The sequence below is a fragment of the Podarcis vaucheri genome (genome assembly GCF_965113315.1).
Source record: "Podarcis vaucheri genome assembly, chromosome: 16".
NCBI classification, from domain to species: domain Eukaryota; kingdom Metazoa; phylum Chordata; class Lepidosauria; order Squamata; family Lacertidae; genus Podarcis; species Podarcis vaucheri.
Window position 1 is genome coordinate 26,398,025 of NC_138754.1, and position 13,113 is coordinate 26,411,137.

At 46.1% G+C, this 13,113-nt stretch overlaps 1 protein-coding gene across 1 annotated transcript; it reads right to left on the minus strand.

Annotated features, from left to right (window-relative positions):
* Window positions 1-489: 489 nt before the first annotated feature.
* LRRC74B (leucine rich repeat containing 74B) lies at window positions 490-12,743 on the minus strand. The gene is made up of 11 exons (XM_082203336.1): window positions 12,572-12,743; window positions 10,482-10,629; window positions 9,791-9,933; window positions 9,339-9,471; window positions 7,503-7,709; window positions 4,298-4,407; window positions 2,978-3,093; window positions 2,784-2,862; window positions 2,129-2,224; window positions 1,537-1,653; window positions 490-748 (listed from the first exon to the last, which is right to left on the minus strand). The coding sequence occupies exons 1-11, from the start codon at window positions 12,680-12,682 to the stop codon at window positions 740-742; spliced, it is 1,269 nt and encodes a 422-aa protein (XP_082059462.1). The 5' UTR covers window positions 12,683-12,743; the 3' UTR covers window positions 490-739.
* Window positions 12,744-13,113: the final 370 nt, after the last annotated feature.

Here is a 13,113-nt window from a genome sequence, read left to right on the forward strand (position 1 = left end):
ATAAAATGTATACACCTCTTGATTGTAAGAAACAAGAACTCCAAAACCCTCAAAGTGATTTAGAAAGAGGATAAAATGTTATGAATAAGGAATATTAACAGCAATGATTTACAACTTTCAAAAAGTTAAAATAGCAATAGACCAAAAGCAGATTACAGTGGTGCCCCGCAAGATGAACGCCTCGCAAGACGGAAAACCCGCTAGACGAAAGGGTTTTCTGTTTTGGAGGCGCTTCGCAAAACGAATTGCCCTATGGGGTTGCTTCGCAAGACGAAAAAATCTTGCGCGTCCCCGCGGGTTTTTTTTGCTCCCCCCCTTTTCCTAAGCCGCCTATCAGCTGTTCCGCTGAAAAACCCGCTTAACAGCTGATCACGGAAAGCCGCTAGACCGCTGTAGCGCTAATCAATGGGCTTGCTTCGCAAGACGAAAAAATCGCTAGACGACGAGAATCGCGGAACGGATTCTTTTCGTCTTGCGAGGCACCACTGTAAAACTCGCATCGACCTTCTAAACATCTGGGTAGGCATGTCTAAACCAAAGTGTTTTTAACAGATGCTTAAAAGACGGGGAGAAACAGCACAGCCTCACACACACACACACACACACACACACACCCCATTATTGTCAGCAAATGGAAGAGCAGAGGGTCGCCTAATGGGCTCCTTCTTCACTTTGTAGGTAGCCAAGGAAGGAAAGATGAGCAATCCCTCCCAGGGCTGTCCGCAGCTCGGGTGTCTTCTCAGAAAACCTACAAAAAAGAAGGATCCCATAAGTCAGTGGCAACCCTCTCTGGCATCACTCGTTCCCATGATTTTTCCCAGCCAAGAAGTTGCAAAGCACCAGATTTGGCTTAATGGCCCTTGGAGAGAAATCCCTTAGATAGGTATTCAAGGCAGGCTCTAGCCAGAGAAGCTGAAAGCCCTGGCTTAATATCCACCAATGTGTCGTGTGAGTCCTGGGGCCAGCTGTAGAAACCCAGTGCAGACAAGTTGGAGTACATGACCAGCATTGCAGGGGGTTGGAGAAGATGACCCCTGTGTCTCTGGACTAAAGAACTGGGAGACATGCCCCAGGAATCAATGGGGGGTGGAGAAAGTTAGGCTAACAATATTGGGTCCTTAAGAGTGACCACTGCTTCAAATGCCACTTCCAGCAACTATGACACTACCATAGGTTTTCCAGTTAGCGGAGGGAGGGAGGGTCTGGAGAACAAATGAAATGCTTTTGGGGGAAAGTGTTGCATTATTTCCCCTAACATCCCCCCCCCTGGGATTTTGCTCAATGGCTGGTACAGAGAGGATAATTGGGTCTGTCCCCCCAAGAGCTGAAGGTGTGCTAGGGGCATCGTTGTTCTTCGGACACCCGTTCCCCCCTTTCTCCTCTGCTGTCTCCTGCGATTCAGGAAGTTCTGTATTTTGCTTTTTTTTAATGCCAGAAAAACCCATTTGATCAGAGGCGGCAGTGGGATGTTGAGAACCCACCGAGAGCCATCAAAAAAGACCCTGCAGCCCAGCAGAGGGGTTGGGCTTCCTGTACCTTTGACGGGTCTGTTCTGAACGAGCGGCTGCTCCAGTTGTGCTTGATCTGAAGGCTCGGGAAAATTACCTGGATGCTATCGCAAAGCCCTGCAAAATCCTGCTTGACGACAATCTCCTGAAAAAGACAGAAAAGATACCCTCTCCATTCCCACGTCAAGAGCATGGTGGAGACGGTTCTCAAAGAGGTGTGTGGCAGGGGGTCTTATCCCACTATTCCATTTGGGTGGGAGTCCATCACCTTCTAGCCAATCCAGGTTGTGCATTTATATCCTAGGTTTCTATGAAATGTGAACCTCTATTCAAAGTGCTGTCCTCAGTTAGGGCACACCAGTCCCTGCATGGAATTGTTGGAGCAGATTCACTGCATACATAAATATTTATACAATCCCACATTGCCTACTATGGCCTTTGCCTGCACCAGATGGTTTGGACTACAACTCCCAGCGGCCTCAGTGTGGTTGTGTGACCATGGAGCTGCTGAAAGCTCTAGTAAAAACAAAACAAAACTGGAGAGCACCAGGCTGGTGAAGACTGGGCCACTACATCACAAGCACACCACACCACTCTTCCAACCACTGACTGATACCTACAGAAAAATCCAGGACTTCCAAGGCAGCATTAGGATTTGCTTGGAGGGCTTTGAGGATCCCAATGCAGCCTTCGCTCTGAATGGGGTTCCTGGCCACCTGCAGGTCACAGAACAGAAACGTGCCAGGTTAGTTTAGGGCAAAGCACTAAGAACAGGGCTGGGCAACTGGACTCCCAACTGCCATTGGCAATGCTGCCTGCTGGGACTGATGGGAAATGGAGTCCAATGACACCTGGTGAGGGTTGCAGACTTTCCACCCAGATTGCAGAAGAAGCAATCTCTCTTCTCTCTAGAAGTATTCCTCCATCTTTTGCATGTGGTATGGAACGCTACTTCTTAGATCAGATAACATGTGGCTCTCCAAAAGCTGTGTAACTTCCATCATCCCTAACATTGCCTGCTGGGGCTTATGGGAGTTGGAATCTAACCACACCTGGAGGCCCACAGCAGAGGCGGATTTCGGGGAGGGCGATCGGTTTAGTCGCACTGGGCACAGAGCCTCAGGGGCACCACAACTATTATTTAGAATGGGTCGCAAGAAGTGGGGATCACAGAATTTGGGCATTGCTGAAATTTGAGACCCCAAGGTCTGCCACTGCCCCCAGTTTTGCCATTACTACACTAGAGGATCAGACACTCTCTAAAAAGCCACATACGCTGAAGATCTTCAGGGTTTTGTTTTCTTTCAGGCCCAAAGCTAGGCAGAGGGCTCCTTCCAGAGAAATACGGTTGTTCCTGAGGAGAAGAAGAGGAAACCATCTCAACCGTCTCATTTCCCTTTCCCTTCTCTTATCTCTCTCTGTGATCTACCCAGGATGCCGAGCAGAACCTGGGTGCTGAGCACGCTTACCCAACGTTCAGCTCTTCCAGAACGTTGTTGGCTTTCAGGGCCTCACCCAGGGCAGTCGCTCCGCCGTTGCCAAAGCCGTTGTACGAAAGGTCCAGCACCCGAAGGAAGATGTTGGCCTGGGGAGGGAAGGAGCAACGCAGCCTTAGCAAAGCTCTGGGTGGGGAAACCCTCTGGGACTCTGGGTTCAACATTTTTGAGGGTTTCCCACAGGTATCTGGGTGGTCACTGTGAGAACAGGACTGGATGGGCTAGTTCAGTAGGCTTCTTCTGATGTCCTACCTGCTCAGACACCCTAGCATTAAACAGATCTGAAATATCTAAAAGACCACCTTCTTCCTTCCAGACCCTCTTGTGTACAAAGCTTGGCAGCCCAGGAGAGGGCATGCTCCTATGCGGTGGAATTCCCTCCCCACAGAAGTGCATCTGGCATTTTCACTGTACAGCTTTCATCATATGGCATTTGAGATGCAAGTTTTTAGGGCCCACTCTGCTTGACTGCAAATTGTTTAAACTTGTGCTTTTGTATCAATGTAACCCATCCTCAGACCTTAAGGTGAAGGGTGGGTAAGAAATCCGGCAAATAAAATAAATAAAAATTATTACATTGGAGGTAGGTGGGTCTCAGGGCATCCTGCAAGTTGCCACCCCTGATCACTCAGATCGGTCTATTTTGATCCAGAAAGGAAGAATAGTTTTGCTTAAGTCTCCACCTCTGCCTCCTCCAACCTTTTTGAAACAGAATGTGGCAATGTGCTAATGCCTTCCCCACTCTTGATTTCTTTACGCCAGGGGCCAGTTGGGGTTGCTTTGCTGTGTTCACAACAGAGACGCATAAGCAGACTTTCCTAAGCTTTTAATAAGGAAATAGGAATGCTGTAATCTGGAAGGATTTGGAACAGGGAGAACCAAAGCATCCCTTTGAACATGACACAAGGCGTTTTCAGGCGAGAATATATTTTCAGTGGCAAGTAGCATGGAAAGCTGACCTGTACTGATTCAGGCTCAGTATTGTCAACACTGACTGACAGCAGCTCTCCAAGGTTTTCAGGCAGGAGGACATTCCTGGCTCTACTTGGAGATGTTGCTGTGGAATGAAGCAGAGAACTTCTGCAAGCAAATCAGGGGCTTCTACTCAAACTACAAACTTCAGACCACTGGTCCAGCTAGGTCAGTATTGTCCACAGCTCTCAAAGATTTCAGGAAGTAGCCTTCTTGCCTGGAGATGCTGGGGATTTAACCTGAGACCTTCTAAATGCAGAACAGATGCTTAAGACATGACATTACAACTGTAGCTGAACTGTAATCAGGCAGTTCTCCTACCCCTAAGCCTTTGGCAATAGCAACTGCTCCTTTGCCCCGGAAGTGGTTCCAGCTGAGATCAAGCTCCTTCAGGCCGACGTTTTCTGCAATCGCTGCTCCAAGAACCCCGCCTGGTTAAACGCAGAACACAAGAAATGGGCCAAAAAGCACAAGCCTTAGATAAGAAGAACTGGAACATCCAGAAGTCCCCTCAGGCATTTGCCAACGTGCCCCCTGACTTAGGAAGCTGGAAATCTCACAATCGGAGATCAGCATGACCCAATATCCCCTACGCTACTGCTCTCTCTCCCCATGGAGCAGAAAAAGGGGAGGGATGAGATGAGTAGAAACCACAAGCAAAGAGAAAGCATTCTGCAGGAAGCAGGTATGTATGAAGCAAAAAACCTCAGGGGAGTTCAAAGAATCATAGAATTGCAGAGTTGGAAGGAACCCAAAGAGACATCTAGTCCAACCCCCTACAATGCAGGAATTCATGGACTTCAAATTTCTGCATTGGGGAAAAGAAAACAGCTTACATGACTCTCCAACCAGAAGGAACACCAACAAGAGATTGGATGGGCATTGGATGGATGCTTTAGCTGTGATTCCTGCATTCCATGGGATTGGACCAGATTGGACTAGAGGACCCTTGGGGTCCCTTCCAACTCTACAATTCTATTATTCTGTGTTTTAAAATCTGTAGATGGGAAGATCTCCTGCAGTAGCCCTGCTGAAATGAACTGGTGCTCCACCCAAAAACAAACAAACAAACAAAACCCTAAAGGCTTGCAGATGAGACTTTCCTGGTGGATTGGTGTCTGTGTTAATTTGGATGGGGTAGGTAGGACTGCTCTTCCACCCTGGTTCTTCCTGCCACAGTCAGGTGGCAGGGTGTGCCCTCATTCTCCACTCAGATTGATGGAAACTACTGTTTGGGGATTCTGCTGCGAAGTTAAAACATACCAGTTTTCTTGGGCCTTGGGAGGAAATTGGTGCAAGCTCAAGGCCCTCAAAGTTTTTATGTTATCTATATAATTTTTATTAAATTTCCTGTTTTACAATTTCAAATAAACATTTTACATACTTAAAATATCGACAACTTCTTCTCTTTCTGTGGTTCATTTCGCGTATCTTATATCCGTGCATATTTTACAATAACTATACCAATCGGTTTTCCATTATTACATCCATCAAAGAATATTTACACTGTTGAATTTATCTTAATGCTGCCAGCGTTTTCAGCTGTACACAGTTATTTTCCATATACTCGATAAACTCAAGGCCCTAAAAGTTTTTAATACTGCATTGATGTTGTTTGTACCATTCATGGGTGAAAATCATTTTTATTATTGTCTGTATGTTTTCCTTTTTCCCTTATGTGTTGCGTGTGGTTTTTTTAAATTGCAAGCCTGTGGGTAGGTGTCTTCTCCGGGAAGTCTTTTTGGCTGTAGAGTGGGGTACAAATGCTCTAAATAAATAAACAATATTAATAATACATAAATTTTAAAACCTCTTTTGAGTCCTACCTTTCTTCCTTTTTCTCTCTGTCTCTCTCTCTCTCTCTCTCTCAATTCAGCCTAGACTGTTGCTATTTCCTGTGCTCTCTCTCTCTCAATCTCTCTGTCTGTCCCCTCCTGTTTTCCATCAACTCCCTGTGACCTCATCAAAAGGTAAATGGGAAGGGAGAAAGACCTGATCAGCCACAGAAGGAGGTTTTCTTCTGTTAGGGAGGCGAAGGAGAGAATGCCAAATATCAGCAGGGAAGGAGCCAAGGACAAGGGAAAGGCAGCTGTAAGAATAGCAAAAGGGGACTGAGAAGTAGGAGGCAGCGACTACCCAGTACTATAGCGCAAGAAATCAAGAATGGTGCAGAAATTGAAATAGCAGAAGAGGAGCTGGTACAGAGGATGAGGGAGAGGAGGGAACAATCATGGCTGTTGCACCCTGGAAAATAATATTGACAGCTGTTAGCACACATTTGCAAATAACTTAAAAAACCCAGATCAAGTGATATTTCCATCTGGAAATCCCTTTGCTAGCAAAAATATGCAGGTGAGTTCTCAGATGTAAATAGAGCACAGCTCCTTGATCAAATATTGATTGTCCCTGAAGCAGACTTTGCCAGTTTGGCGCCCTCAAAATGCTTTGGACTACAACTCCCATCAGCTGCAGCATCCTATGGCTGTACTGACTGGGCCTGACAGAAGGGTTTTTTTGGAGGGGATACAAAGCATCAGGATGATGCCAGGTTGGTAGGAGATCTCCTATTCCCCTCCCAGATCTGCAATTCCCAGAGTGGTTTAACAGTCAATCCCTCTTCCCAGGGAACTCTGGGGATTGTAACTCTGGAAAAGGAATAGAGGTTTCCTGCCCAGAGATGGGAGCTTCATCTACCAGAGACGAATGGCAGATGAAGTTGATGGACTAAGCCAAAATGGCTACAATGACCGGAAGAATCAGAAATCAGGAAAACCAAAATATTAATAAAAAATGGGGAAAATTTATAACTTATGTTAAAGACCATTGTAAACAGTTAAAATCGTTAGTGGGATTGAATATCACTTGTAGTTTAATGGTGAATTTTGGATATAATGGAGATGTAAAAGATTTGGATCATCATAAAAGATGCAGTAGGAAATGATTAATAACAGGACCCACAAAGGGGAAGATGGAAGTCCAGGAGATTCCTTGGAATCTTCTTGTTACGATTTATGTTTGATATATGATTGTAAAATTTTAATCTGAAAAACCAAATCAATATTTATTTATTTTTAAAAAGGAATAGAGGTATCCTAACTGCTCTCAGAACCCTTAACAAACTACATCTCCCAGGATTTTGTGGGGGAAGCCACGGCTGTTTAAAGTGGTATGATACAGCTTCCAATGTACTGTTTGGTGCAGATGGAGTCACACCCATAGCTCCGCCCACTCTTGCCCCAAGCTCCACCCACCACCGGCACGTGGCCTATAAGGGAATGTGTCCCTTGGGTTGAAAAAGTTTTCCCACTCCATACCTTCTTTCTTAAAGGGGAAGTTCAGAACAACTAACTTTTCATCAACCTCGTGCCCTCCAGCTCTTTTGGGAAACTAGGACTAGGACCAGCTTCAACAGGCAGAGCCATTACTGCTGGCAGGGGCTGATGGATGTTGTAGTCCAAAACATCTGGAGAGCACAAAGTTGGCAAAGGCCGTTCTCTGCCTTTCTTTGCAAGGGAAGCTGCTTTACCTGTCAGCTCTTCAAGCATGTTATGACTCAGACCAAGGGACTCCAGTTTGTTGTTGATCACAAAAGCATCTGCTAGGTATTTGGCCGCACGCTCATCTAATTTATTTCCAGAGAGCTTCAGGGTTAGTAGTGTCCTATTCTCCCCAAGCATGGAGGACAAAGCCTTCGCCCCTTTCACTCCAATCCTGTTCTCTGACAAATCAACATCTGAGAGGGAAGAACAAGACAGACTTTTAGCCCCGACTCCCACAAAATAAAACCCGTCTCTCATTTCAGACCCATTCCCCTTCCACCTTTCCAGGGCCTTCAGTTGGCCCCTTGAACAATCTCAGATCAGAGGAGATCAAGAAGTGGTCACCTCTGAAAAACTGAACATGTGGACAGCTCCTCAAAGGAGAAAATCACCTCCCCTAATCCCACTTTGCCATAAAAATATCAATTATATTATCTCATGGACTCTGGAAAACAAACAAAAAAAGGAATAACCACACTCAGGATACAGAACATAAACTCTGAGAGGATGGGTTTCTTAGGGCTGTTCCACTGTATTATTAGGTCTCACTGAGGGCTAGGCACTTGTATTTGTATTTATTTGTTACGTTTATTTCCTGCCTCGTCTCCAAGCAGCTCATGAGGGTGTGTTTGGTTTTATTTCCTAACAACCCTGCGAGGTACGGAAGACTGAGAGACAGAGACTGGCTCAGGGAGGCCTACAGAGCTTTGACTAACGGGGGATTTGAATCCTAGATTCCCAGGTCCTGGTCTTGACATTATAACCACTCTTACCTGTCTTCACCAATTTGTGCCCTCCAGATGTTTGGGACCACAAATCCCATCCAACCTAACCAGCATGCCTATATGATGGGTGTGTAGCTGTGCTGGCTGGGGCTAATGGGAATTGTAGAATTTTTCTATATGCAAGTACAGCTACTAGAATAGTGATTGCTACTAGGTGGAAGTCACAAACTATACCCACAAAGGGGGAATGGATTTGTAAACTAAATGAATATTTAATGTTGGCAAAATTAACTGCTATAATAAGAAATCAGTCGAATCAAAAATTTAAAAAGGAGTGGAAATGTTTTGATGAATATATGGCAAAATATTGCTCAAAAAATATATGCTAATATGCCTAGATTAAAATGTGAAGTACTGGATGGAAGAAAAATTAGTAAGGAAAGATAATAAGAATATATAGATGATTTGAGAAGCTTGTAGAATGCAAAGATTATTGTAAATTGTATAATATGGAGGAAATCGAGTGGGGGCAGAGGGAAGTGGGAGGAAGGAGAAAAGAACAATATGATGGATTGAGGAAATAGAAATGTATATGTATGGGGGGTGGGGATGAAATGGTGTTGGCTTTTGTTAAGTTGTGGGCGAACATATCAGATGACACAGCGATTCTTCCAAAGCAGCTCTTTATTTGTAAGCTGGAACAGAACTAAAGCTGAGGAACTCAGTCAGCCTGCTTATATAGAGCTCCAGAACAATGTAACTGTTGCCATTTTCTAAAACTATCCAATCACTGAACGTCACTTTTCGATCCTTCATTTGCATAACTATCTACAGTATCCCCCTGCTGGCCCAGGGTGAGAACTTCAGTACATAACAGCTTTGGTACATCTGTATTGTAAAGTAAGATGTGAAAACCAATTTTTTTAAAAAGGAATTGTAGTCCAAAACGTCTGGAGGACGCTAGGTCAGCAAGCACCGTGCTATACCATAAAAAACCTCCACAGCAAAAGCAGCTCAAGCCTGTCTGTCACAAGGCCTCTATTTTGCCACGTCCTTGGTACAAAGACCTTCTTGAAACCTCAAAATTAAGGGACACACCTGAAATGTAACAATTTTCTTTCAACATCTCGGCCAGGGCTGCTGCTCCCTCTCCGTCCAGCCAGTTGTCACTCAGGTTTAACTTCACAATGGATGTGTTGTTTGCCAAGGAAGGAGCTAGAGCTTTGGCTCCCTGAGATACAGAAGAGAAAAGTGAAGAAATAAATGGATTGTCCATGCTGGATCAGGGCAAAGTCCCATTGGGTCCAACGCTCTTACACATGGCTGTGGTCATAAGAACATAGGAGGGCCCAATGGCCCATCTAGACCAGCTTTCTGTCCTCACAGTTGCCACCCAAATGCCACCCAGGACTTGAGCACAAGAGCACTCTCCCCTCCTGTGGTATTCAAAAGCATCACTGCCTTTGACAATCAAGGCTAGCGCTCACTTGGGCTGATGGGACTTGTAGTCCAAAACAGCCCGATCTACTGGGGCAGATGGGAATTGATACCTTGGGTCCAAGGCCGTAGTGCTTCAGGGTCAGTTCAGAATCTTTCATGTGGCGTAAAAAATATGAAATGGGAATGACGCCATGCATTCGGCAGGTGTTGAGATATTTGGCTTTTCCTGTTGGGTCATGGGATGTCTTAGAATCTAATGTTGGAAGGGAGAAAAAAGAGTCAACGTAGGGAGGGATAACTCTGCAAAGCAAGAAAGCTATTTAGACGTAAGGCAAGCCATTAAAGCATCTGCAGTTAATGGACAGTCCACCCAAGGGCACTGTGACCTTCAGAATCACAAAAGATGTACAGTGATACCTCGGGTTACATACGCTTCAGGTTACATATGCTTCAGGTTACAGACTCCGCTAACCCAGAAATAGTACCTAGGGTTAAGAACTTTGCTTCAGGATGAGAACAGAAATCGTGCTACGGCGGCGCAGCAGCAGCGGGAGGCCCATTAGCTAAAGTGGTGCTTCAGGTTAAGAACAGTTTCAAGTTAAGAACAGACCTCCGGAACGAATTAAGTACTTAATCCGAGGTACCACTATACTGCATGTCAAAAGGCAAGAAATAGTTGTTTCTCCCTCTCTCATAATTCTAGAAATAGTGAGTACCCAATGAAGCCCAGCCAAAGGCAGCTGCAGTCCAAGAACATCTGGAAGGCCGCAGATCAGCCATCACCCCCTCTCTAAGTCATACCTTCTATTTCAAGGTCTGTGTCCCAGTCTTCATCCCTTTCCTCCTCCTCCTCCTCCTCCTCTTCAGAATCGTTTCCAGCATTCTCTGGGTAACAGGGACCACTTTCCTCATGTACAGTCTGGGGCTCGTCAGTGGGCCTTAAAAAAGTCTGAGGAAAGACATACACATAGGATTTTACTCCAAGCAAATAGTCATGTCAAAATTCATCTACTCAAACCCTGGGAACTAAGGAGAAAGTCGATTTGAAAACAATGATAGCAAACAGCCAGAGTGCTGAGTGATGAATTGGAACAATCACAGGAGGACATTGTTTCTGTTCAGACATACTGAGAACGTGTTTTGGACTACAATTCCCATCAGCCCCAACATCATATGGCCATGTTGACCCAAAACATCTGGATGGTTGCCAGACCCTCCAAGTGTTGCTATTTTCAGGGACATCCCTGATTTAGAGAAGCCATCCCGGTTTCTGATTTGAACATGGAATGTCCAATTTTCCTTAGGATGTCCCTATTTTCATTAGAGAAATGTTGGAGGGCATGGAGTTATCGGACCCCCGAGCCATCTAAATGCAATCCTGCACACTGAAGTTTTCAAAAAATGTTTATTTATTTATTTTAAAAAATATTTTTTATTAGTTTTACATATAATCACAATACGTAACATTGTATCCTCTTAATAAATCTATTGGCTCAGCTGTTTAGTTGTTTAGGCAAAAATGTTTAATGTTTTATTCTGTTTTTATATATGTTGGAGGGGACGCGAGTGGCGCTGTGGGTTAAACCACAGAGCCTAGGACTTGCTGATCAGAAGGTCAGCAGTTCATATCCCCAAGACGGGGTGAGCTCCCGTTGCTGGGTCCCTGCTCCTGCCAACCTAGCAGTTTGAAAGCACGTCAAAGTGCAAATAGATAAATAGGTACCGCTCCGGCGGGGAAGGTAAACGGCGTTTCCGTGCACTGCTCTGGTTCACCAGAAGCAGCTAAGTCATGCTGGCCACATGACCCGGAAGCTGAACGCCGGCTCCCTCGGCCAATAAAGCAAGATGAGTGCCGCAACCCCAGAGTCGGCCACGACTGGACCTAATGGTCAGGGGTCCCTTTACTTTTATATGTGTTGGAAGCTACCTAGAGTTGCTGGGGCAACCCAGTAAGATATGTGGAGTATAAACGGTAAAATTATCATTATGGAATTGGGATGTCCCCTTTTTCATCGAAGAAACATTGGAGAGTATGAGTTGCATCAGGTTGGGGAAGAGTCCTCTAAAGCAAGATTGGGGGAACCTCTCGCCTTCCAGATGCTGCTGGACTTCAACTCCTATCAGCCCCAGCCAGCACGGCCAATGGCCAGGGATGATGGGAGTTGTAGTGCAGCAACATCCAAAAAGGCACCTGCTTTGCTAACCAGATGTGACTGGATTTTAAAATCTCATCTAGTCCAACACTCTAACCATGGCATTCATAGCCCACCTTTTTCTCCAAGGAGCTAAATTAATCTTCACAACAGCCCTGTGAGGTGGGCTAAACTGGCAGCGAGTGACTGGCCCAAGGTCACCCAGTGAGCTTCACATGGCCAAGTGGGGGTATGAGCCTTGGCCTTCTGTGTTCTAGTCAAACACTCGAACCCAGGCATCCCCAAACTCGGCCCGGGCAGCTATTTTGGGACTACAACTCCCATCATCCCTGACCACTGGTCCTGTCAGCTAGGGATGGTGGGAGTTGTAGTCCCAAAACAGCTGAAGGGCCGAGTTAGGGGATGCCTGCTCTAACCACTATACCGCACTGCCTCATCCTTGATCGTTGCCCATGCTGGCAGCTGTGCATGATGGGAGTTGTAGTCCAATCGCATCTATAGGAATACTACAAGTGGTGTCCTTTAGCCTGTGGGTTTTTCCTAGCTGCTTATTTTTAGCGGCCCCGTTGAGAGAAAGGCGCTGCATGAGCTTCCCAGACCCCAGCCTTTCCCTCTAGAACTACAATTCCCAGAAACCCCCATGGTCTACGTCACACGCTAGTCCCCCGCCCACCAGCCCGCAGGCCTCCCGCTCCTCCTTAAGACCGCGGCCTTCTTCCTCGGTTCTTTTTTCCTCACCGCTGAGCCGCCGGAGCCCAGACGAGCGGGGGCAGGAGTGCCGCGACTGGGAAGGCGATCCCCGACGTCGGTCTCCTGCTCGGGCACCGGCGACAGCGGCAGCTTCGGCATCGGCGCGGCTCGGGCCTAGTCTACCCGCCGGTTGCCGTGGCAACGGCGTCGCGGCAGGGAGGGGCGGGCACAGCCCGGCATCGCGGAAGCCGATTGGACGGGGAGGTGACTAGGCGAACCTATCAAGTATTTGTGGGCGACGTAAGGTCGCTTTCGAGCTTCGTCCTGTCAAGCGGAGTTGGAAACCTTGTCCTGAGCTGCTCCGGGGGTAGCAAGCTCGATCCCCCTCGGAAACGCCGATGCTTATTTCGAATTAAAATTGTAATCTGTTCAGGGTTGGTTTGCGGGGTTACAAAGCAATTTTATGTTGTTATTACAGTATTTTATTTATTATTTATTAATTTTATTTATTGAATTTATATACCGCCTTATACCCCAGGGGTCTCAGGGCGGGTCACAGAATAAAATGAAGATATAAAACCACAAAATGC

Bases quoted from the DNA above. Each gene is read 5' to 3' on its own strand.
- LRRC74B (XM_082203336.1), bottom strand. From the start codon at position 12,682: ATGCCGAAGCTGCCGCTGTCGCCGGTGCCCGAGCAGGAGACCGACGTC. The intron at 9,934-10,481 runs GTATGACTTAGA...TTCCAACATTAG, and splicing joins CACAGACCTTGAAATAGAAG to ATTCTAAGACATCCCATGAC. The intron at 7,710-9,338 runs GTGTGTCCCTTA...CTTCCCTCTCAG, and splicing joins AGAAAATTGTTACATTTCAG to ATGTTGATTTGTCAGAGAAC.